The sequence below is a fragment of the Microtus oregoni genome, unplaced genomic scaffold (genome assembly GCF_018167655.1).
Source record: "Microtus oregoni isolate MIOR12 unplaced genomic scaffold, Mior012 000011F_ref0000422, whole genome shotgun sequence".
Taxonomy (NCBI): Eukaryota; Metazoa; Chordata; class Mammalia; order Rodentia; family Cricetidae; genus Microtus; species Microtus oregoni.
The window spans coordinates 12,627,169-12,649,675 of NW_024543070.1; the positions used below are offsets into that span (position 1 = coordinate 12,627,169).

Genomic DNA, 22,507 nt, shown 5'->3' on the forward strand with positions numbered 1-22,507 from the left:
GTATAGTTTGGAATTGGGCTTCGTGGTGTATGCTCGTAATTCTAGCACTCAGGGTGCTGAAGCAGGAGAACCATATTTGCACTGTATAGCAAGACTTTGGCTTAAGAAAAAAATAACAAAAACCCAAAACAAATTAAACAAGCCAACAAGCCTAATTGGTACATTTTCATCTAGTCTTTATTTGCATATTTCAAACACTGATGTCCACATTATTAGTGCAATTATACATCTTTTTTCAAATAACATTTCATCACAAATGCCTTTATACTAATTACATAAGCTTCGAAACCATCATTTTGAAGTTTCATTAAGCAGTTATAGCTTACTTTGGTATTTAGTACTAAGCATTGAGGTTCTTTCTAACTCACAGTGCTTTTCAATGTTATAATGTCACAAAGGGACACAAGGTGAAACATCTGGAGGCTAGACCCTTTTATGTTTGTAATGCTGTCTTAGAAAAGATTAACTGAAGAACTCCTACAAATGTCACTGTTTCCCTGGTCTTTGTAAACTTTCCTGTTTCTTACTAAGTGATTTCCAGATGGAATGTATGGAATGTACTACTCTGTCCTCAGGACCCAGAAATTCCTCAGGGCTCAGTGGATATTTATTGATTTAAAGTGTTCATTATTATATTATTTTCCAGAAATGGCAATAATTTTATGATTCTATTCTCTTTTGATCTAATATTAAAGCAGAGTAATTTCTTTCCAAATACAGAAACAATGGGATGGGAATAAGAACATTAGGCATGGGTGATATATTTTATATATGACCATTATTATTATCTATTGAATTTTAGTTAGTGTAGAAAGGAGGGGTTTTCAATGTGACCTCTTCATACCTGTATATGTATGTATTTTGTTACTATTTGGACAACCACAATTTTTTCTCCTCATCTCCACTTCTATGTTCTTACTAGGTTCCTTTCAATCTGTAAATAATTCCTCCTGTCTTTATGTCATACATATTTCATGAACCTCTGTTGATTCCCCCTTTAGACTTTTTCCTTCCTTCTGACAGTCTTCCTTTTACTTTATGGTTAGAATAACATATACCTATACAAATACATATAATTTAACTCTATTCTGTATATGAGATAAAGCCTACAATATTTGTTTTTCTGAGTCTGGTTTTGCTTACCAAATGATCTCCATTTTCATCCATTTTCCTGAAAATGCTTAATTTTGATCTTTTATGGCTGAGTTATGGAACATACACACAACACAGCCTTGTTGTGTGCATACCACATTTCTTTTTTCCGGTTGTCTGTGGGATGGGCCTTTAGACTGAATAGCAAACAGTAGACATGGATGTGCAAGCATCCCTAGTGTGATGACTTGGGAGCCCGAGTACTTTGCATGAATTTGTCTTGTTCAGATGGCTCAACACTTGTCTGTGGTGGGTACCCGAAATGAGTCTGTAATAAATGAGAAGGCACAGGCAGGTGAGTTTCCTTGCCTAAGACCACACAGGGGGCAAGACTTAGTGCTATATTCAAATCAGGTGGTTAGGTCTCTGTCTTAACACTCAAGAGCAGTCTGCGTACATGTTGGCTTTCAAATCGGAAAAATTATATTACTGTGTTTCTGCTATGAAAATGTATGGTCTTGGTCTTAACAGTGCTGGAGATTAATCCCAGGGCTTCCTGCCAGGCAAGTGCTCTGACACCGAGCTCCAACCCCTAGGCTAAGCGGCTTTAAGATAGAGAACCACCCTGTTTCTCTATCTCACTCTCCTAGCAGCCCACGTCTTTATGTCTGCCATGTAACAGGCATTTCCCAGAGAACCCGAATTGGCCAGTTAAATTCCAAATAAGGTAAACAAATTGAAGAGTTGTCCCCCACCTTGAGGATTTCACATGAATTTCTCCACAAGACCTGGAATTGCTTTCAATGCTTGGTTTTAAAGGAAATTCCTTTAAATAAATACCTTTGTGCCAAAGGAAAGAATTTTAAATACTTCTTATTCAAACGAAAGACGTTCATAATATTTTCTGCATCGAAGACAGGTTTAGAGCTTCATCCACGTGGGACTTATTAATCCGTGGAGATTTATCTGAGACTAAGCAGAGGATATGACCCTAGGAGTCGACCAGTCAAAACCCTGCCTGCGTAATTGGTTGACTTGGTGAAGTGGCTTTTGAAAACTGCTACGGTTCTTCAGCTTTTCTTTACCACTTACTAGTTTCTGACAGGAACCGGGGATTTTAAAATACCAGTTTGCCTAAGTGCTGCCAGACTTCGCCTTCTGAAAGCTTGAGGTGTGGTGATATACAGTTAGCTCCAACTCCCAGGAGGCTGAGGCAGGAGGATTTCAAGTTTAAAGACAGACTGGGCTGCATAGCAATACCCTGTATGAAAACCAAAACAGAATAAAACAGCTAGTCAGACAAATGAAGTCAGTACTCCTTTACCTTTAAATCTGTACAGATTTTGTTTTTATCATTTAGTGGCTTTCTTAAATGTTGCCATTATTCAAAGATTGCTTCTAGAATTCTTCACGGCTTCTTCGTGTGCCCCTCCATAGAGTGTATGATGATGAAGGCCACCATCATATGTTGGCATTTCATTATTTTGCCATTAATTATGGCACTGTAGCTCCCAAAAGGGACTTAGTACTTTGCTCATCTGTGTTTTTTTGTCCCCAAGAAATGATGGGCATGGTTAGCACCAAAAGACCTTTAGTGATGTGGTGAAGGAGAAATGCCCCTGATAGCCAATAGCCTCAGGTATTTGAACCCTTGGTCCCCAGTGGGCAGCACTGCTTGGGGATCTTTAGGAGGTGGAACTTTGAGGGAGGAAGTATGTCTGAGGCTGGGCTTTGTGACTTGCAAACCCCACTTCTAGTTCTCTTTGCTCTTTGCATGGAGTTGAAGCTATGATCCCCACCATCGCGGATTCCCCCTCTGAATCTGTAAGCAAGAACACGTATGCTCGTCCTTTGGTTGCTTTTGGTCATGGTGTGTTGTTAGAGCAATGCAAAATCACTGAGCAAGTGGGAGACAAATGCTGCTTGGACAGCTGGCCAAGGTGTTCTATGCATAGTCAATTTATTGGGGCAGAAATGCTTCCCGTGGGTATGCTTGGCTTCTGTTGGGCCCAGCAGTGAGACTCCTTTGCTAGAAAAGCAGTTGGAGTGTGGTGAGATGCTTGGATCTGAGGATATTGCAAACACTGCTTGTGCTTTGTTCTCATTCTGTTTCTCCTAAAGCTAGAAAATTAAGACTTCATGGCAATAGTGTGAAAGCTGCAAACACATCTTTCCTCCCCCTCCCATCCCATTTTCTCTTCCGTATGACCCAGGTTGGTTTTGAACTTGATGTGAAATGGAACCTGGCTTTGAACTACTAATCCCTTGGTCTCTACTTCCAAAGTGCTGGGATTGTAGCAGTGTACCACTACACTAGGCAGCAAACAAACCCTTTAAAGGCCTTAGGACACTAAGAGAGTCACTCTAGATTCTGCTTCTTTCTAGTCAGGCACATTACTGACAAAATTTCGAGTTTCACTTCTTCTGTGTTACTAGCTCAGACAGGGCATGAGGATTGATGAGTCCAGGAGTATTGTGTGCTTAGCATGGCACAGAAGAGGGCTTTGCCTGCCTGCTGAGGACCAGTTCTTCCCTGGACCCAGATTCTATTTGTATTTGTTCCTGGTGTTGACCAGTGCTGTGACCAGATGTTGCTCACCATCTGGTATGTCAGCAGTCATGAAAGCACCAGTAGCGTCTCTGAGGTGATTTAATGAGCAAGGGAAAGACACTGTGAATGTACAGATGATGGAGGTGGGACTCTGGTGGCATTTCTTGTGGGCCACTGGACACTGACTGAAGAGGGCCTTGTGGTGAAAGACACCCTCATCCCGTATCCCCATCCTCCACCCCTCACCCTCCATCTCCCCACCCCATCTTGGGTCACAGGGAGACTAGAAGGTTCAACACTGTTAATGCAAGCATGTTGTATACAAGTGCCTTTAGATGTCCCATTTAATTCTTTTTCTTAATAATTTAATTAAACTTGTTTTATGTGCATTGTGTGTGAAGATGTCATATCCCCTGGAACTAGAGTTACAGACAGTTGTGACCTGCCATGTGGATGCTGGGAATTGAACCCATGTCCTCTGGAAGAGCAGCCAGTGCTCTTAAATGCTAAACTATCTCTCCAGCCTCATTTCATTTCATTCTTCAAGGTAGCATTGCAAAGCAAAATGCTTCTTCTGTTCTCTCCACCCAGGCAAGCAAGTAAATTCATTGAGGTGAGTGCTCATTGTAAAAATAGCTGGAGAAATCCAGGTTGAAGTTCTAGGCTGGCCACTTGACAACCGTCTGGCCTTAAATGCTCACTGTTCTAGATCTGTCACTCCGTAACCATGTGGCCTTAAGTTCTCACCCTTCTGGGTTTAGGAACTGATACTGTTCAAAGGAAACACCTGATTTAAAGATGTGTAAATATTACTGACTTACACAGAAACATCACTGTGGGCCAGGGTGGAAATAAAAAAAAAAGGAGAATTATCTAGGAATCTGTTGGCAACAGTTAGATTTTGTACATTCTGTTGCTGACAATTCATTGATAAAATGTGTATACACTATGACTTGCTATTTTATTTCAGAACAAGGAAGGAAAAGGAGAAGCTATGCTTTGGCTTAAGTTTGATGAGTGGGGGCCAAAAATGTCTGCTAGAAGGAAATTGATAGAATCCTTGTTATTTTTTAGTGTGTTGCAACAAGAGTAGGTAATGGGGCCCCCTGGTACGAGGCACCTCCAGTAGCTCTGCTGGAGGAGAAGAGAGAATGCCATGTCATTAGGACCAATGCAGGCGGGGTGAGGAGTAGTGAACATGTCCCATTGATGGAGACTTCTAAGCGAATATGGGTGTTCAGTTGCAGGATGGTCTCAGGAGGGGTGTGGCTCTGTGTGAGAGGCTGGCCTTGATTAATGGCAAGAGAAAGCTGTGTTTCACATGAAGTTCAAGCCAGGAGAAATAAAACAATGTACAGGTCACATATCTAGACAGCCAAAATTGAGACAGGTTGAGCCATGTTGGACAGTGGAGGAAGAACTTAATAATAGAAGCATACCAGGGACTTAAAGCTTGTCAGGTTGGGTTTTATGAGGGAAGGGGGTCATGAAAATAACGGTGCCATCTTTCCTCCTGTAGATTTGGCTTTAGATTTCTTTAAATCAAACAGGTCACTTTCAACCCTTTGTTAAAGATTTTTTTTTCTAGTTTAGAAAATATAAGGTCTTTCCCAAGTTTTAGATTTGGGGGCATAGTATTTCCTGTTGCAAATTGTGGGACATATTCTTCTTCTTCAAGAGAGAAAGATTCATAATTGAAGCAGAGGTATCCGAATCATTGTAGCAGTTAGTGTTTTGCAGTTCCTTCTAAAGATTTGAAGGTGAATAATGAAAATAAAAATGAATCTTGCTGGAGACTGTATTGGCTACTATTGGGAAAAGTATATCAAAGCTGTATATTGTATCTGATTCTTCCTACTTGAAAAGTATTATATTTGAGATAATTCATAGATGTGATTAGATACTGACTCACATTAAAATTCATGACATTTTGTTTGGGAACAGGACTAAAATATCTGATTTGTTTATCAAAAATTTTGAGCCAAAGTCAACAGGGAAGGGAGAAAGTCTCTTGATCCAGATCCAGCATTGTAATAGGAGTTTCTCACTCTCATTAGAACTTGTAGCCTAGCCGAATTCCAGACCCTTCTGCCTGATTACCTTGAATCAAATGGAAGCTCTGTTTCTTAGTTACTGTGTGGTTTTGGTTTAATGTCTCTGAGCTTTGATGTCATCCCCAAGCACAGATAACAATCCTTTAGTGCAATTGGAAGCTAGAGGAGTTTTTCTCTGGGAATGTTCTTTCAGTGTTTGGCACACTGCATGGGCTAATAAATTTTTATTATTGTTATTTGATACTATTCCAGTTTTGTAGATGAAGGTAGCTCTAAATTGAAAAAATTGGCCATCAGATTAAAAGATGCTTTACTGTGATGAAATATCTCTTTCTGGAGAGCTATGCTCAGTGTTTCTTTCATAGTTGGGTGAGAACGCTGGATGCAGATAGCTTCCTCCATTCATTCCTCCCTTCCTGCATTTCTCTTTATTGCCCTCCTTTCCCTCACGAAGGATGCCTACGTTTTTGGGTTCTAGTGTGGGTGGAATTCACCAATGGTCACTCATGGGAGTTTTCTTTGATCTCATGGAATATACCTTTTCATGGAGGTGACAGAAAAGACTGGGAATTTTAGGAGCTTGAGAATTGCTATAAAGGCAGTGGGATATGGCTGGTCTGTATGAGCAGGGGTGGCCACAGTAATAGGCCTTCTCGGAGGAGGGGCTAACTCACTTGAGCTGTGGAAGCTGCAGAGGGTGAGGAGGGCTGCCACTTGAAGACCTGGGGCCTTGCCTCAGCGAGAACCGTGGGTGAGAAAGAAGGCACAGGTTTGTTTCTGAGTGGGAAGCAGGCATGTGAGCCATGTACATGATCAGAGGGGAATGCGGAGGGAGGGTTGTGTCTGGAGGACTGGAAGGACACTGGCCAGACAGGGCCCGATGAGTATAGTTAGGGCCACAGGTCATATTGGGAGTTGAGGCAGCCAAGTGGTGTTACTTTATCTTATTCATGTCTTCAGAATTCTGTGTTGTTAACAAAATGGTTCTAAGCAAGTTCTATAGAAGCCATCTTAATGGAAAATAGGAGTTGAAGGGTAATGAAGTTTTTGAACTAAATTTGATGCAAATCTTTTTGTTAAGTGGCCAGTTATTTTATCTATCTATCTATCTATCTATCTATCTATCTATCTATCTGTCTATCTATCACCTATTTTTAAGATTTATTTATTTGTTATGCATACAGTGTTTGACCTGAATGCACACTTGCATGCCAGAAGAGACCCCAGATCTCATTACAGATGGTTGTGAGCCATGATATGGTTGCTGGGAATTGAACTCAGGACCTCTGAAAGAACAGCCACTGCTCTTAACTGCTGAGCCATCCCTCCAGCCCATGGCCAATGATTCTATAACGCAAACTTCCACATTGAAAAGTATCTCTTTTTGACCTGGTTGTGCTCCTGGCTCTCTCCCTGTCATTCCTTCTTCTTTCTTCCTCTCATGCCTTCATCCTTTCCTTGTTTTGTCCCTTCATCTCTGCAGCAGATTTTGTGATGCTGAACCTCCCACTCGCATTTCACAGATGCTGACTATGAGTAAGATTCATTCAGGTCAGTTCTTCCTAAACTCATCATTTCTAGCATTCAGAAGTCATATGTTGATAAGTTTTATAACTCATCAGCATTGAACACCTACTGTGTGTTGAATTCTGCCCAAGGTACCGGAATTCAAACATAAGCAAAATTTGCACCCTAACTGAGCAGCATGCTATCTCTTCTAAAGTGGTAGGAATACAAATAGATTATTGACTGGTTAGCTAGTGGATTCATTCATTCATTCATTCATTCATTCATTCAGTGCACAGTTATTGTACATCTTCTGTGAACCAAGACTGTACTCTTCCACAGGATGCATCCTTTTTGGTTTGCCTGTTTCTTATTATTCTCTGTGTGTTGCAGTGGAAGATGGGGGGGGATGTGGGGTTTTCACATGCCATGCTGTGTATGTGGAGGTCAGGACAACTTTGTGAAGTAGTTTCTTCACCTTTTTACCTTTGTTCTAGGGGATCAAACTCAAGTAGTTAGACTTTTGCTAATCTGCTTCATCATCTCATCCCCTCTCAACAGGATCTCACTTATCTCAGGCTGATCTTAAACTTGCTGTGTTACCAAAGATGACCTTGAGTTTCTGATCCCGCTTCCACTGCCCCCGAATGCTGGGATTGCATGCATATGGCACCGCACTTGGTTTAAGCTGTGCTGAGGAAGGAGCTTTGTTCGTGCTGGGAACCGGGGAAGCTGTATCTCCAGCCTCGCAGGATTGCAGGTGGATTTAGGGCAAGCACGGCTCGTTAATTGTAGGGTGTTTACCATAAACTAGCATTTTGACGTTGGGAATTATGGTAATCAGATTAAACAGGGTTTTACCCAAATTTTCGAACAAGCCCTCGTCACTATCTCTCTTCTAAAAGGAGGCAGTTGCGGTATAAAGAATTTTAAATTTTGCCCAAAGTTTCACAACAAGCTTGGATGTGACCCAGATGTCTCCAATAGAGCCATTAGCCAATTACAGTGTCATTTGTGGCTACATAGGAGGTTTCATGTGCTAGTGTCCCTTCCAGGAAGACGTGGCGTTAAGGAGGAGAAAGTGTGTGGATGTGAGTGGGGAACCAGGGGCTTGAAAGACGGGGTGTATAATCATCCTGCTTCCTTCTCTGTTCTGTCCAGTTTCTCATGGTGATTGCTGAACAGTGAGAGCGCTGTGTGCAGCCCCCACCCCAGCGCCTTTTCCGAACCTTCTCGGGTTCCCTCTTCACCTTCTCTTGTGTCTGTGGCTCATAAGCAACCTTGTAGTTACTCCTCCGGTTGTTCTTCCGGCTTGTCTCTTCTTTTGTACCTGACCTCTCCTTCCCTTTGTCTTTCATGTGGTTTTTCTTCTATAAGTTACAACACTTTTCAGAGATTTGCTTGCCTTTTGGTTGTTTTTTATTTTTTCACGAGACTATGGCCTTTGAGTAGGGACATCATGTCCTCTTGGATCTCTCTGCTGCTGGCAGCAGCCTCATACACACAGTGGCAGCTGGTACTGTGGACAGTGTCTTAACTAGGTTTTCTATTGCTGTGATAAAATACCATTGACCAAAAGCAACTTGGGGAGGAAAGGGTTTATTTTGCTTTCACTTCAACATCACAGTCCATCATGGAAGGAAGTCAGGGCTGGAACTTAAGGCAGGAAGCTAGAGGCAGGAGCTGAAACAGTCCATGGAGGAATGCTGCTTACTGGCTTGCTCCTCGCTGCTCATTCGGTTTTGTTTTTGTTCTTTTAAAAATGTATATCTCAATACTACCTGCCATGGAATAGTACCACCTGCAATGGGCTGGACCCTTCTTTATTAATCAATCACCAGACAAGAAAATGTCCCACTGGCTTGCCTACAGGCAATCTTATGGAAGCATTTTCTCAAGTGAGGTTCCCTCCTCTCAGATACTCTGGCCTGTATCAGGTTGATAAAAATTTAGCTAGCACAGGCAGTATTTGCTCTGAAGCCATGAGCCACAAGAAGGGAGTTCTTTCCAGTGGGGTCTTTGACATCATTTTTTCTTATTACTGTGATAATTAAGTGAGCAGCTCTCTTATTAAGAGCTTGGCATGGGTATGCCTCTGGGGAACCGTTCTGATGCCTGTAATTTTTGTAAGGTCTCATATGACTCCCTTTGGAGCCTCTCAGGTAAAATCAGATGTTTTTTGAGGGAGCGTCAACTTGATTATAAAGTAAACACACTGTCTAGATCTAATCATCTTTGATGCTACCTCTCCTGAAGACACACTTTGGTCTTGCAGTGATCAGTGGTTTCTTAGAAACAGAGAAGGGTGTGTGTGAAGGGTTTCAAACTGAAAGCTTCCGAGACTAAGGACTGGGAGTACCTTCAGGTCTTGCCGTCCCAGCATTAGCGACATGAGGCCCTGAGGTGGCTTTCTTGCCTGTGTATTGACAAATGGGGAAAGATGGCCTAGTAAGAGAGGAAAAAACATTCCGAGGGCAGAGAGATAATAAAATCAAGCTGGTTTATAGTTTGTCAGTCCAGAAAAGCTTTGAAAGTTTGTCTGAAAGGTGGGTGCACTTAATGTTTACTCTGCATGTGGGCCGCATTGTGTGGTAAGGGGTATAAATTTAGTCTCTTTAAGACTCATGGGGAGGGGGTAAGATTGGAGTGTTAGAATGAACTTTATTTGAAAGCACTATCGAGTGGGCTTTGGCTTGGCCCCTCCTTCCCAAGAAAGGTGCCGAATAATGCCTGGCCTACTATTGGGATTTTTCGTTTCCTTAATTTACTTTATAAGCCCTTTCCCCTGCCCTCACTCTCCCCTTTCTATATCTTTTTTTTTAATTTATTTATTTATTAAGGATTTCTGCCTCGTCCCCACAACCGCTTCCCATTTCCCTCCCCCTCCCCCGATCAAGTCCCCCCCTCCCTTTCTATATCTTAACTGTTCTTCTTCACTGTAAAGTGTATGAGAGGGGGAGCGAAGGAAAGAGAAATCAGCTGTCACGTTGTGAACGTAATTGATTCAATAAATAACGTCTTGGAATTCCCAGGGCAAAGCTTGGAATCTTTATTTCCGTCAATTAGTGGCCTGGTAAGTGGTGGAGGTCTTAATTTAGACGGATGAGACAGTTTATGGATTAGTTCTCTCTTCCCAAGGAAGAATGTGCCTTCCGTGTTTTAAAGACACACCGTCTGGATGTGCACAGCTGCTCTGAAAAAAAGAACTTCTGTCATGGCAGTTCCCGTTCCTCCTGGAAACAGGAGGACATTTCATTATTGGGGGTGGGGTTGTTGGAACATGAAAAGATTGAAACAAGAAAGGAAATTCCTTGTAAATTCTATTAGGGCTGGGACTTTTTCTTCGCTGTTTACCGTTTAACATCCAGTGCACGTAGTGGGCACACAGCAAATATCACTCAGACATATTGTTGGATAAATGACAGCAGGAGTGAACCTAGTCTGGGTCTTAGAATTGTGTTAGATTTTTGTCCCACTACTTGTTGCAGCTTTGGTCCCCACTTTTTCCCCAGTGATGTAGGAGGCTAGGTCTTTTTAAGATTTATTTTTCATCATATGTTTTTGTGAGTGTGTATGCATGCAAGCACAGGTATCTGAGGAGGTCAGGAAAGGGTGTAGGATCTCCTGGAGCTGGGAGTTGCAGGAGGTTGGGAGTTGCCTGATGTGGGTGCTGGGAATTGAATCCAGGTCCCCTGCCAAGAGCAAGTATTCTCTCTGGTTCCACCAGGAGACTGATTTTAAAAGTACAGTTTGAGACAACATCTCCAGGTATGATAATAGGAAGCCTACTTCATCATGCCCAGATGGGCAGAGCTGGAGGGCATCCTACAAAGCTTCTAAGTTGCATTTCAGAATCTCACAAAGTGTGTTATCAACGCACAGTTCCAGGCCCTGTCCCTGGAATTTGTGATGAAGTCACTTTTGGGGCTGAGGAGCCTGTAATCTCTTTTGTGCATGGTCCTAGTTGGTTTGGTGTGTTGAGAACAGATGGCCTCAAAGTCCCCTGACCTTGGTAGTCTAAGACACTGCTTGGTCAAAGTGACTGTCCTAAGGAACCCAGCTTTGGAAGGGCTGTGAGCTGAACATAGGGCTCAAGTCTCCTGGCTCAGATGAGTGCTATTGTCCTGTGGCTTGCTGTCCTGGTTCATCTGTCAAACCATTCTTCTCAGATCCTTAAATACTGCAGCACCATCTGGGGTGATGGCTCTGGCAGAACTGGAAGGACCTTCAGAATCATATCTCATTTGTTCTGCTTTGGTGTGAAAGATGTGTATCTGTGTATGTGTATGTGTGTGTGTATGTGTGCTTGCATGTGTGTTTATGTGTATATATGTAAATCTGTGTATGTGTGTGTGGCGTATGTTCGTGTGTGTAGGTATGCTTATATGGGCATACAAGGTTCACATGTTTATACATGCTTGTGGAGACCAGAGGTTTCTGTTAGGAATCTTCCTTGATCGTTTTCCACCTTATCTTTTTAAGATGGGTCTCTTGTTTAACCTGGGACCCATGGATTTGGCTAGAATGGCTGAGCAATAAATTCGGTACATCAATCTGTCTGTCTCTGCTCCCTTGTCTCCCAGTGCTGGAAATATAGATGTGTTATTAACTTTTTTTTTTTGGGTATTTAAAAAGAAATGTGTTGGGTGTTTGAACTTAGGTCCCCATCTTCACATGTCAAGCACTTTAACTTCCCCAGCCCCTATTTTATTATGTTCCCAAGTGATGCCTTTGATTCCTTCCAATCCCTGTCTCCTAGCTCACAAAGCACCCATGGTGGGTCCCAGCCTTTCCTTCGTGGGCCCACTCAATATTACCCAGCCCTCCTTGATCTTAAGAATCACGTGAAACGTCAAAGATAAAGAGCTCTGGGGCCTCCCAAGAGTCCCATTGAACCCGCCTTTTTGGGAGAGGCTTGGGGAACTGTTTTCAAGTTCTTTTCATTGCTATTATTCTCAAGATTTCTAGTCTGTGTGTACAGCAGGCCCTTTCCTCCTGGATCCAGTTTTGCCATCTTTAAAACCCCACCTCATGGTTATGCCTCAGTCCCATCTTTCTGTCTGCAAGCTATTTTCTGGCCTGCAGAACTGGTCTCCAAAGTAGGAGAGGAATATCCACTGTCTTCTTTCCTCTAAGAACAGGTGGTAGGCAGGGCGTGTGGGAAGTCATGGACTGAGCAGTGCAGAAGACTGGTGTGTGAGGCTGAAACTAGGGTGGAGTGCCTGTGCGCTTTCCCTGGCATCAGGACATTAGAGCTTTGGGCACATACCTAAACCTCTTTGAACATTTGTGTTCTAAGTAGGAAAGCGGTTTTGTGCGTATTAAACAAGGTGTCCGAGGTGGAGATTTGCACGTGGAGTGTATTAGAGAGGGCTCTCGGGAGCATCTCTGTAGGAGGAGGGAAGCCTGGGAGGCTGGCTGAGATACAGCTATGCCATGGAGAGCCATGAGGATGCATTGCCTCTTAAATTTGTTGGCAATTGAGGGAAGAAGAGAGTCATTCTGTCTTCATATCCACCAGTCATAGGCTATGGGCTGGCACTGGAGAAAGGGCATGACCTCAGGTGATGATCCGCCTTGGCTGAGATGTCTGTGTGCCTGCAGCGGTCCATAATAGGTGCTTGCAGATGGGGAAAGAGTGCCTTCCTCTTGGAGAGCATCTCGGTGGGATCCGGCAGCACCTGCTGTCCGCACCAGCGCGCATGAACCTTGGCAGTGAAACCAGCGCAATTGTCAGCGTTCAGCAAACATTTACGGTTGTCATTATCCCAACTCTGGCAAGCTGTCCCACTTGTGAGACATTGCTTACCTTGGCTTGGGCTGCTGTCTGATGTTGTAAGCAGATTCCAAACTATGCTCTGCCCACCTCCTAAACAGCTTCGAGAACACATGGAGAAAGCAGAAGGGGAATTGCTGAGTGAAATATTACGAAAATGTCAGGGATGACTGAGCCCACTTTTCTTCAATGAATATATGGCCGGGACCTGGATTCCCTGAAGGGAAGAGGTTGCGATAAATGTAACGGTGCTTGTCTATGAAAGATGGCGTTTTGATTTTTCTTTCTTCTCTCCACAGGGGATTAGAATAATGGAGATGTTGCTGAAGGAACAGTGTGGTGCTCCCTTAGTGGAATAAAAATCATCAGTGAGTATCAGAAGCAAAATCAGAATTATTTACTCAAGCCATGTTTTCATGCTTCTAAACCTGGCGTTATGAATCAGCCTCCCTGGGCTATCTCTGCTGTACGTTTCCCAGTGATAGCCATAGAACACTATTTCACAGGCATTTTGTTATCTGCTCAGCAGCTTTATTTGCTTGGCTTCCTGATTTTCAAAGCAGTTTTGTACTGTACGCCGAGTTACAACTGCTTTCAAATCGCTAAAACTGTTCGGTATAATCGACCATGATCGAGGCCCTTGAGGTGGCAGAGATTTGTAAAGGCCGCTCTCAGGATTAGCTGAAGCTTGCTTGTTGTTCTCAGAACAATAAGAAGGGAGGCTTAAAGCCGTAATTGGGGCAGGAAGGATCACAAGAACAGACTGTGTTGATTGGCCACTAAAACAAATACATTTTACTAGTCTAGAAACGAATCCCCAAGACCAGAATGCGAAAGTCTCCCAAATATGCAGCTTCCTGAATGCGGACCTAAAAGCGTGGTGTGACAAAGTTTATGCCCGACCTTATGTGGTGGGTGACAGTCCAAACAAGGTAAACTGAAAGTATTGTATGTAAATTATCTTACGAGTATACAGTCTATACGAAAAGGAAATGAAATTACTGTTTATGCTTGGGTTCTAATCCCAGGGAATCTTATTATGTGTGTGCAAATATTGCAAAAATATGAAAAAAAATTTTAATCCAAAATACTTCTGGTTCCAGGCAGCTTGGATAAGGGATACCTAATAAGAATATTCTCCCCACCACCTGAAATGCCGTTTTGAAGGAATCTGAATCTTAGGAATAGTATTTGGGCTCTGGCTTGAATGTCTTGAGTGATTAGGAGTATTTGTCCTGGGTACAGACTAGCAATTCAGAATTATCTTTGGCCAACTTAAAGGGACACTACAAACAGTTTTCTATAAACAACCTGGTGTTTCAATTGTGGTATACAATGAATTTGAGAGCAATTAACTAAAGAAGAATTGATAGGCCCTTTCACACACTAGAACCTTGAGTTTAAACCCTGCAGCCATGCCTCTGAACAGACACTTGGTTGGAGAGCTGAGTTTCTGTTTATTTGCAAGTTGAATGCCTGCCATTCTGATGAATGATTAGCTGTATACACTTGATATAGCGTAGATCTCAATGTTACTGTAGGGCTAAAACAGATAATTTTAGTTAATACAAGCATGGAACATAGTAGGTGCTCATAGAGTGTCAGAATTTAATCTAAATATGGTTTGCTTGTATAGCCACCCTGTTCCTTAAACAGATTGTAAAGAACTTGGCTACATCCCCGTTTTTCTAGGCTGGCATATTTGTGAGGCTCACTATGTTAGTTATTCTGCCCACTATGGTGATAAAGTACCTTACAGAAGCAACTTTAAGAAAGGAAGACATATCTGGGATTATGTTTAAGAAGGGATGGAGCACATTATGGTGGCAGGATTGTCAGGTGACTGGTCACATTGCCTTCACAGTAGGAAATAGTTATAAATGTTGGTGCTCATTCTGTCTTCTCCTTTTTCCATTTATGTTAAATTCAGAAACCTAACCCATGACATGGTGCCACCAGCACTCTGGGCATATCTTCCCTTCTTGGATAAATTTTTCTGGAAATATCTTCACAGATTCACCTAGAATTGTTTCTCCTAATCACCCCCAAATCCAGATGAAAATGAAGACAAGTCTATCCTTTTTCAACCAGACACCTTAAACTGTAACATCTACCCTTTGTTGTCAAGGGTTCAATGGCCATCTCATAATGTATCATGAAATATACTAAATACATCTCATCATGTAATAAAAGATGCCAACTGAAAAAAGAAGTAGCTTCTGATGGGTCTTATGGACAGACACAAAGGAAAACAGCCACATATTAGATAGTAAGAAACGTATTAATCTATTCAAGCAAGGCAACTATAGCTTGTATAACATGGATGATTAGAGTCCCCAGTTGATGATAATAATGAACTGTTATTGGCCAATATCTGCCTATTTTCTGCACAGACCAAATAGACTTAAATGGACATAAGGTTGGAGCCACCACTCCTGTGGCCTTGATGGTGGCTCTCATCTTCATGATCTCTCCGGGGATTCAATAATGGCTCTGCTTCACTGTAGTCCCAGGTAGAGGCGCTCTAATGGCTTCCATTTGGCTGCTTCAATCTTAATAGACCGCGCTCTCACTAAGTACTAATGTGCTTGTGCACTTGGGCACTGATCCCAACTCACCCAGGGAGTGAGATCTAAAAACAGCTAAGTTACATGAGGGACTTAGGGAAGGCATGTGCCTGCTAGTTTCTAAATTTTGAACTAGTGGCCTTGAAATTTTAGTGAACATCAGAAACATCTGGAGGATTTTAAGGCATAGACTAGTGGCCCCACTTCTGGAGTTCTGGTTGACAAGTCTTGTGGGAAAGGAGATCTCCTGAGCTCACCTTTGGGTAGAGATGATGGAGGCAGTCAGTGCTAGGACACCAAGAAGACGGAGAGCTGGCCCTTCAGCATTTTTGTGTGTATGTCTACCTTTATATCTGTTGTCAGAATGGATTTTCATCTGTTGACAGAGGTTTCTGTTCTGCTCAGTCCTGTAGTCATTCAGTCCCAGAGAAACACACAGAGGTCTACATTAATCATAAACTGGTTGTCTTATTAGCTCAGGCTTCTTATTAACTCTTACATCCTATATCAGCCCATAATTCTTGTCTGTGTTAACCACGTGGCTTGGTACCTTTTATCAGTGAGGTGTTCTCATCTTGCTTCCTCTGCATCTGGGTGACGACTGTGGACTTAGCCTTTCCTCTTTCCAGAATTCTCCTGTTCCTGTTGCCCTGCCTATACTTCCTGCCTGGCTACTGGCCAGTCAGCATTTTAATAAACATGTACAAGAGACAAATCTTTACAGGTTACAAGACCATATATTTTTCTCTGTTTTTTTTTTTAAATAAAAGCCTCTTCTTATCTATCTATCTATCTATCTATCTATCTATCTATCTATCATCTATCTATCTATCTATCTATCTATCTATCTATCTATCTTCTGAATGTAGACTAACTCCAGGTTAGAGCAAACTCACCTGAAAAGAGGAATCAAGGCTCATGCCAGCTTGTGGTTCTAAGTCAATCTGGGTTTAAAGTGTTGTGAGTAAAGATGAATAAATTTAAAAAGGTTACAATGTGGCCTCTTATCTTTCAGCTATGTCCAGTCTGTGGCCCAGGACAGCTATGAGTGCAGCACTGCAAAAAAATAATGAACTCATTAAAAAGTAATTTGGAGATTATTATTATTATTGTTATCATTATTATTGCTATTATTTTAGCCTGTGTGTGACTTGATCACACAGTTCTCCAGTATAATCTCTGTAAATGATAATATTTTTGCAGTATCAAGACTTGGATTGTCTTTTTTTTTTTCTTTTTATCATGTGAGACTAACCTATGACTTGAGCTTTCCTGATGTATTAAAAAAAAAAAAAGCTTACCCCATAACAAAAAACCAGTTTGCTCTATCTCAAATAGCTAAGTGGTTGAGGTCAGCTTAATGCCAGAACTTCAGAGTGGGGCAGTAGCACTTGGGTGTCACAAAATTCCTGTGTTCTATGCATAGAGTAGGCTATCATAATTCATTACCCATTTTCTCAAAGTAGTAAAGATAAAGGAAAGGATATATATTTTTCACAACTGCATCTACAATTACCAAAAATTAAGGACTACTGTTTGAGCTTTAAGCTGTTCCCCAGATCAGCGTTATTGAGTTATTATTTATTTGTAACTAAATTGATGATTTCGTTGTTGATTTTGTAGTGTACCATCTTGTGAAGTATAAATAAATAGTTCTGCAATCATCACTACAAATCAGATTCAGAAAAGTTTGAGGCTTTGACGTCGTAGCCCAGCTACAGCTTTATTCTCTTCCCTCCCCATTTTCTTGACAATTTTTACAAACATTGTGTAGTTTGAAATGCTTCTGTCTTGATGGAACCTTTTTCCTTTCTCAAAAATAGCTTTATGAAAAATAAGTTGTAGGAGGGGAGTGTACTGCTCTTGAGATGGAAAGTGATAAAATTTAATAGAAAGGGGCCAGCAATTGGGAGGATGGGGCAAGATTGCTGAGAGCTTAGGAGTAGTCTGGGCTATGGAGTGAGACCTGTTTCAAAACTAAAAATAACATCTTAGAAGATGACTTACTAGGAGAAGGTGCTTGCCCCCAAGCCTGGCAGTCTGAGTTCAGTCTTGTGAACTCAGGTAGTAGAAGGAGGGTACTGACTTCCATAAGTTGTCCTATGACCTCCACATGTGTCCTATGTGTGCACACATATAAACACACACACACATACACACACACACACACACACACACACACACACACAGGTAACTAAAATGTTGTAGCAGCAGGCCGCTTGTTGGTTCCCAGCCACTCAGCCCCAAAATAATCACACAGAAACTGTATTAATGAAATCACCGCTTGGCCCATTAGCTCTAGCTTTTTATTGGCTAACTCTTACATCTTAATTTACCCATTTTTATTAATCTGTGTATTGCCATGTAGCTGTGGCTTACTGGGTAAAATTCCATCTGGCATCTGTATCCGGTGGGGGCTACATGGCGTCTCTCTGACTCCGTCCTTCTTTCTACCTTGCAATAGGCCAAGTCAGTTTCTTTATTAACCAATGGTATTTACAGCATACAGAGGGGACTCCCACATCAAAAAGTAAATTAAATAATAATAATATAATAATGGGTAGGAGGGACCACACAGAGAAGAGTTTAGAAAACTATTGCCATATGCTGTATCCAGACTGCTGCTTTTATAAATAAAGATTTATTGGAACACAGCTGTGCTCTTGGCTACCTTTAAAGTTGCAACAGCAGACTTGAATAGTTTTGATAGAGAACTTGCATTCCTTAGATTCTAAATTATTTACTTTATTCTTCTTTTGTTGTTTGTTGGGAACAAGAAGGCAAAGTTTGTTGTCTCCAGAGTTAGTTTCATAAATTAGCATCAAGGGTTGTGGTGGTGATTGTGTAACCTTTTAAAACAGTGAAATGGATCACATTCTACCTCTATTCTATAGTTTGACAGTTTATCTCATCTGCATTCATGCTAACACCTCACTTAGTGAAGACTGGCATTATGCTATCTACCTTAAGGCTTGAAGAGATATTTAAATCCTAGCAACAATGAACTTAAAAGTTCCATCAACAGTGGTCACTGGTGTCACTCAGAGAGTTCCACATTTCTATTGCATATGCAATAGAAATACAGACATTCTGTTAGCATAGACAATGTCACTGTAGCATGGTAATAATATGAGCACTGTTCTTAATTTAATTGATATGCCAACTTTTAAATTTTGCAGCTCTCCATTTTTTTGTCTTTTGCACATGTGCATATGTATATGTATGCATTTATCTGCACAAATCCAGGTGTTTGTGTGTGTTTGTGTGTGTGTGTGTGTGTGTGTGTGTGTAATGGAGGGAAGGAGGAAGGAAGGGGGTGATAATCTGAAGTATTAATTCTTACCTTGTACATTATTCGAGACAGAGTCTCTTGCTTTTTCTGCCAGGCCTGGGAGTGTTTTGGGAGTTTCTTGTTTCCATTTCCAATCTTGTTTGAGTGCTGGGATGATGAACACATGCACTATTATGTCTGTCTTCACAGGATCTCTGAACATTTGGACTCAGGACCTCATGATTGTGTTTTGAACACTTTACCCTCTCAGCCACTTCCCCAGCCCAGTTCTCTGTCTGTAAAAGACAATTTGCAGAGTTACGCCAATATGCAAGATGAAAGATTATTTCATATTTTTACATTACTTACCTTTAATCCCAGCACTTAAGATGCTGAATTCCAGGCCAGTCAGGGCTAAGCCTACTACCCTCCCACACAACAAATGTAGGATTTAAATTCATGTAACATATGCCTACATTTCCTTGGTACCTAGCATCAAAATAACATCCATGAACTCTCTGACCTGTATGTCCAAGTGGGCATTTGAAAATGGAGAAAGCTTAGAAGGTAATTTTCTCATGGACCAAAGTGGAGGCTTATAAATCTCACTAACCAGTATGCTTGTGGCATTGCTGCTGACATGTCTGTTTGATGGATTTTTGATTTCCTGTCACTTTTGAACAAAACAAATAGCCCTGACATCTGTTTGTTCTTGCCACTGGCATGCCGGAGATCGGCGTGGTGAGGTTTGATAACACAGTAGAGTTCTATCTCGTCGGAATGATTAAGACCTCACTTTTAGCCGTATCTTCAGCTCCACTCTGAACCAGCTCCTCTAGGTAGCTGGACTTAATAAAATGAGGTGCTTGCCTTGTTCGGAGATCATTAGGAGGTAGGAATGCAATTTCTTCAAGAATTATCCATAGTGAGAGAATTCGAGTGACTCTTGGGAGTTGCTTCAGAAAAGAGGGCAAATAAGTATTGATTGGTGAGACATGTTTATTAGGTGATAAAACCTATTTCTTTCTCTTGCAGGGAAGCTGCCTCTGTGTTTATTCTTTTTTTTTCCCCCAATCACTTCTTGGCCGTGGCTTCATAGGCAAAATTACTGGATGCAGTTTCAGGACACAGACTCAGTGGCTTAGAGAAGAAGAAACCTTCCTGCCGGAGCATGGACTGACACTCCACTTTGGAGCCTGCTTCAAATCAGGGGACTCATGGAGATGAGACCTTTCCAGCTGGAATTTTATGGCATGGTCTCTTTATGATCTTATGAATAAAGGGAAGGAACATTGCAGATAATATCTGTGCTTCCTCAAGATGTTTTGCTGATTTCCTGTGATGGTGTCAGGGCGGCTAAGGGCAGGATGAAGGCCCAAGTGAGGCACCTTGTGCTCACTAGCTGATGTCATCAGTGTCCACAGGATCCAGGAGAGGATTCTGAAACACATAAAGGGGTTCAACCTGGTACCTCTTTCCTGAGAGATGGAATAGAAAGACAATGTGCCAGAACTGTGGTAAAGCTAAGCCACATGTATACCATGGTTAGCTAACCACATGGGTACCATGGTCAGATAGCCACATGGATACCATGATCAGTTAACCTTGGTCAGTTAAGCCACATGTATGTTATGGTCAGCTAACCATATATATACCATGATCAGCTAACCCCGCATATACCATGGTCAGTTAAGCCATATGTATACCACAGTCAGCTAACCATATGTATACCATGGTCAGCTAGCCACATGTATACCTTGGTTGGTTAAGCCACATGCGCATGAACGTTTGACATTCTCAGAAGTCAGTACAGCCTTTAGGAGGTAGCATGTAAACTCTCACTTGTTCCTCTGCAGGAACCCGAAGCATGGAGTGAGGAGCATAAGGAGGGGGCTGGCTGTGGCTCCCACTAACTTGTTTGTGATGTGGCAGACTCTACAGTTCTGCTTTTGACTAGTAAAGTGGGAGTAACCGGCATGGTTCTTTTTTTTTTTGGGGGGGGGTAGTAAGAGTTTTATATTATACTGTGAAGTTCTAACAGATTCTTGGTTTATTTGTGTTCATTGCTTAGCTCAATGTCATATGACTTTGGCACGATGCCAAGTGTATTGACAAAAGGTCTATCAGATACAAAATTCTTAGTTCTGTGTCATAAATAAATTTGGGTAAAACCGCAAGCCTTCCACGGAGTCATCTCGGCAAAGATGGCCCATCTTCTCGGCGAGAAGCAGCCTTTCTTTAGTTAGGAGGACAGACATCCCCACAAGTTTGGCAAACTCTTCTGATGTTAAAGATCCCCTTTCTGAAACTGTCTCCAGGGCTGAGGCCACCATCTCCTCTTCTTTGTGGGTTTGAAGTTCAATTACCATGACACCACTGTCAAAAACCCAAAGCCTGACAGGCAATTTCAGTGCTTCCAGCATCTTACATGCATTCACTAAATCTTCTGGTGAGAGCAACTCCATCCCTTGAGCTCGGTTCACTAAACAGTACACCTCTGTACATTATTCCCCCACGTTCCTCTAATGGTGCCTGCAATATTCCAGCCAGCTGTTTGGCCAGCTGCATGTGGTACTGCGTGCCTGAGCCATAGATCTCCCTGGTAACTGGGTTGTCTATTCCCATACTCAGCAAGTAGGACTTAAACCTGATGGTCTCATCTTCTGTGACATCACCTTGTTCTCTTTAATCTTATTAGCGATTGATTTTGATAACTCCACCATTTCCTTAGCCTTGATCATTAGCTTGCTAAGGTCTTCAAAGGCCTCAGAAATGTTTTTGTCAGTTTCTTTTCTTTTTTCTTCGAGTTTCCTTTCAATACCTAGAATCCCCTACAGCTCTTACTCTTCCTGGCTGGGGTCCTTTATTTGTTTGTAATGACTGGGAAACTGGCACATTCTCCCACCTTCTCTGTGTTATTTCCTCTGATAAACGCCTATAAAACTTGATCTGGCCATGCTCTTTGAAGGAGAGTTTGATGTAGGAGTTCTTACTGCTCTGGAATGGACCGGGCTCTTCGTTAGAAGGAGCTGGGTGCAGATGAACCCCGATTTTGGCTCTCTTCCCAATTCCGGCCGCCTGTTCCTCGATGAACACAACCTGGGACAGAGGAATGGCCATGCAGCATTCATTGTTTTTCTGGTCTCTCCAAATCAGCCAGTGTGTACTAAGAAGAAGTGTCCCAGCATCGAATTTTATCTTCTCCTCGCCGAGACGCCCACTCCGCGCTGCTGGATCACCAGCGTCTCGTTGATCTCCAGGAGGCCGCTGGTCCACCGGCATGGTTCTTTCTGCCTGTGGGTTTAGCATGAAGAACACAGGTTTGGGACCAGTCAGATAGGTGTGGATTAAACCCAGGTTCTGCCACAGTGTGTGTACATCATTTTTAAACCTTTCCCAAGTTAATTTAATAAAAATTGTGCAATGAGGTGATGACCTTAAATGAAGCTACTGGACTGACCTAAGATGGTTTATAGACTTGTTAAATAGGATCCATTATTATTGAAATGATTTCTGAGCATTTGCTTTTCTGTATTTTTTTTTTTAAAGACAGGGTCTGATGTAGCCTAGGCTTGCCTCAAACTCTCTATGCATCCAGAAATGATCTTGAACTTCTGATCCTTCTGCCTCTGTCTCCAGAGTGCTGGGATGACGGGTGGGTGCTGAGAACTGAACTCAGGACTCAGGGCT

At 42.1% G+C, this 22,507-nt stretch overlaps 1 protein-coding gene and 1 pseudogene across 8 annotated transcripts in view; one reads left to right on the top strand and one right to left on the bottom strand.

Annotated features, from left to right (window-relative positions):
* LOC121453544 (PRELI domain-containing protein 2) overlaps nt 1-20,427 on the top strand; it is a 72,016-nt gene extending 51,589 nt beyond the window's left edge. For 4 of the 8 annotated variants that reach the window (XR_005975024.1, XM_041660415.1, XM_041660410.1 and 1 more), the window contains 2 exons: nt 13,279-13,347; nt 19,853-20,427. Coding sequence is in view for 5 of the 8 variants with exons in the window: in XM_041660415.1 (XP_041516349.1) it covers nt 13,279-13,338 (60 nt within the window). In the remaining 3 variants the exon portion in view is untranslated. Of the gene's footprint in view, nt 1-13,278; nt 13,348-13,781; nt 13,863-19,852 lie in introns of those variants that run through there. The other 4 variants (XR_005975025.1, XM_041660413.1, XM_041660411.1 and 1 more) reach the window with 4 other exon arrangements.
* A 487-nt stretch (nt 20,428-20,914) lies between these two features.
* LOC121453647 lies at nt 20,915-22,043 on the bottom strand (annotated as a pseudogene).
* Nucleotides 22,044-22,507: the final 464 nt, after the last annotated feature.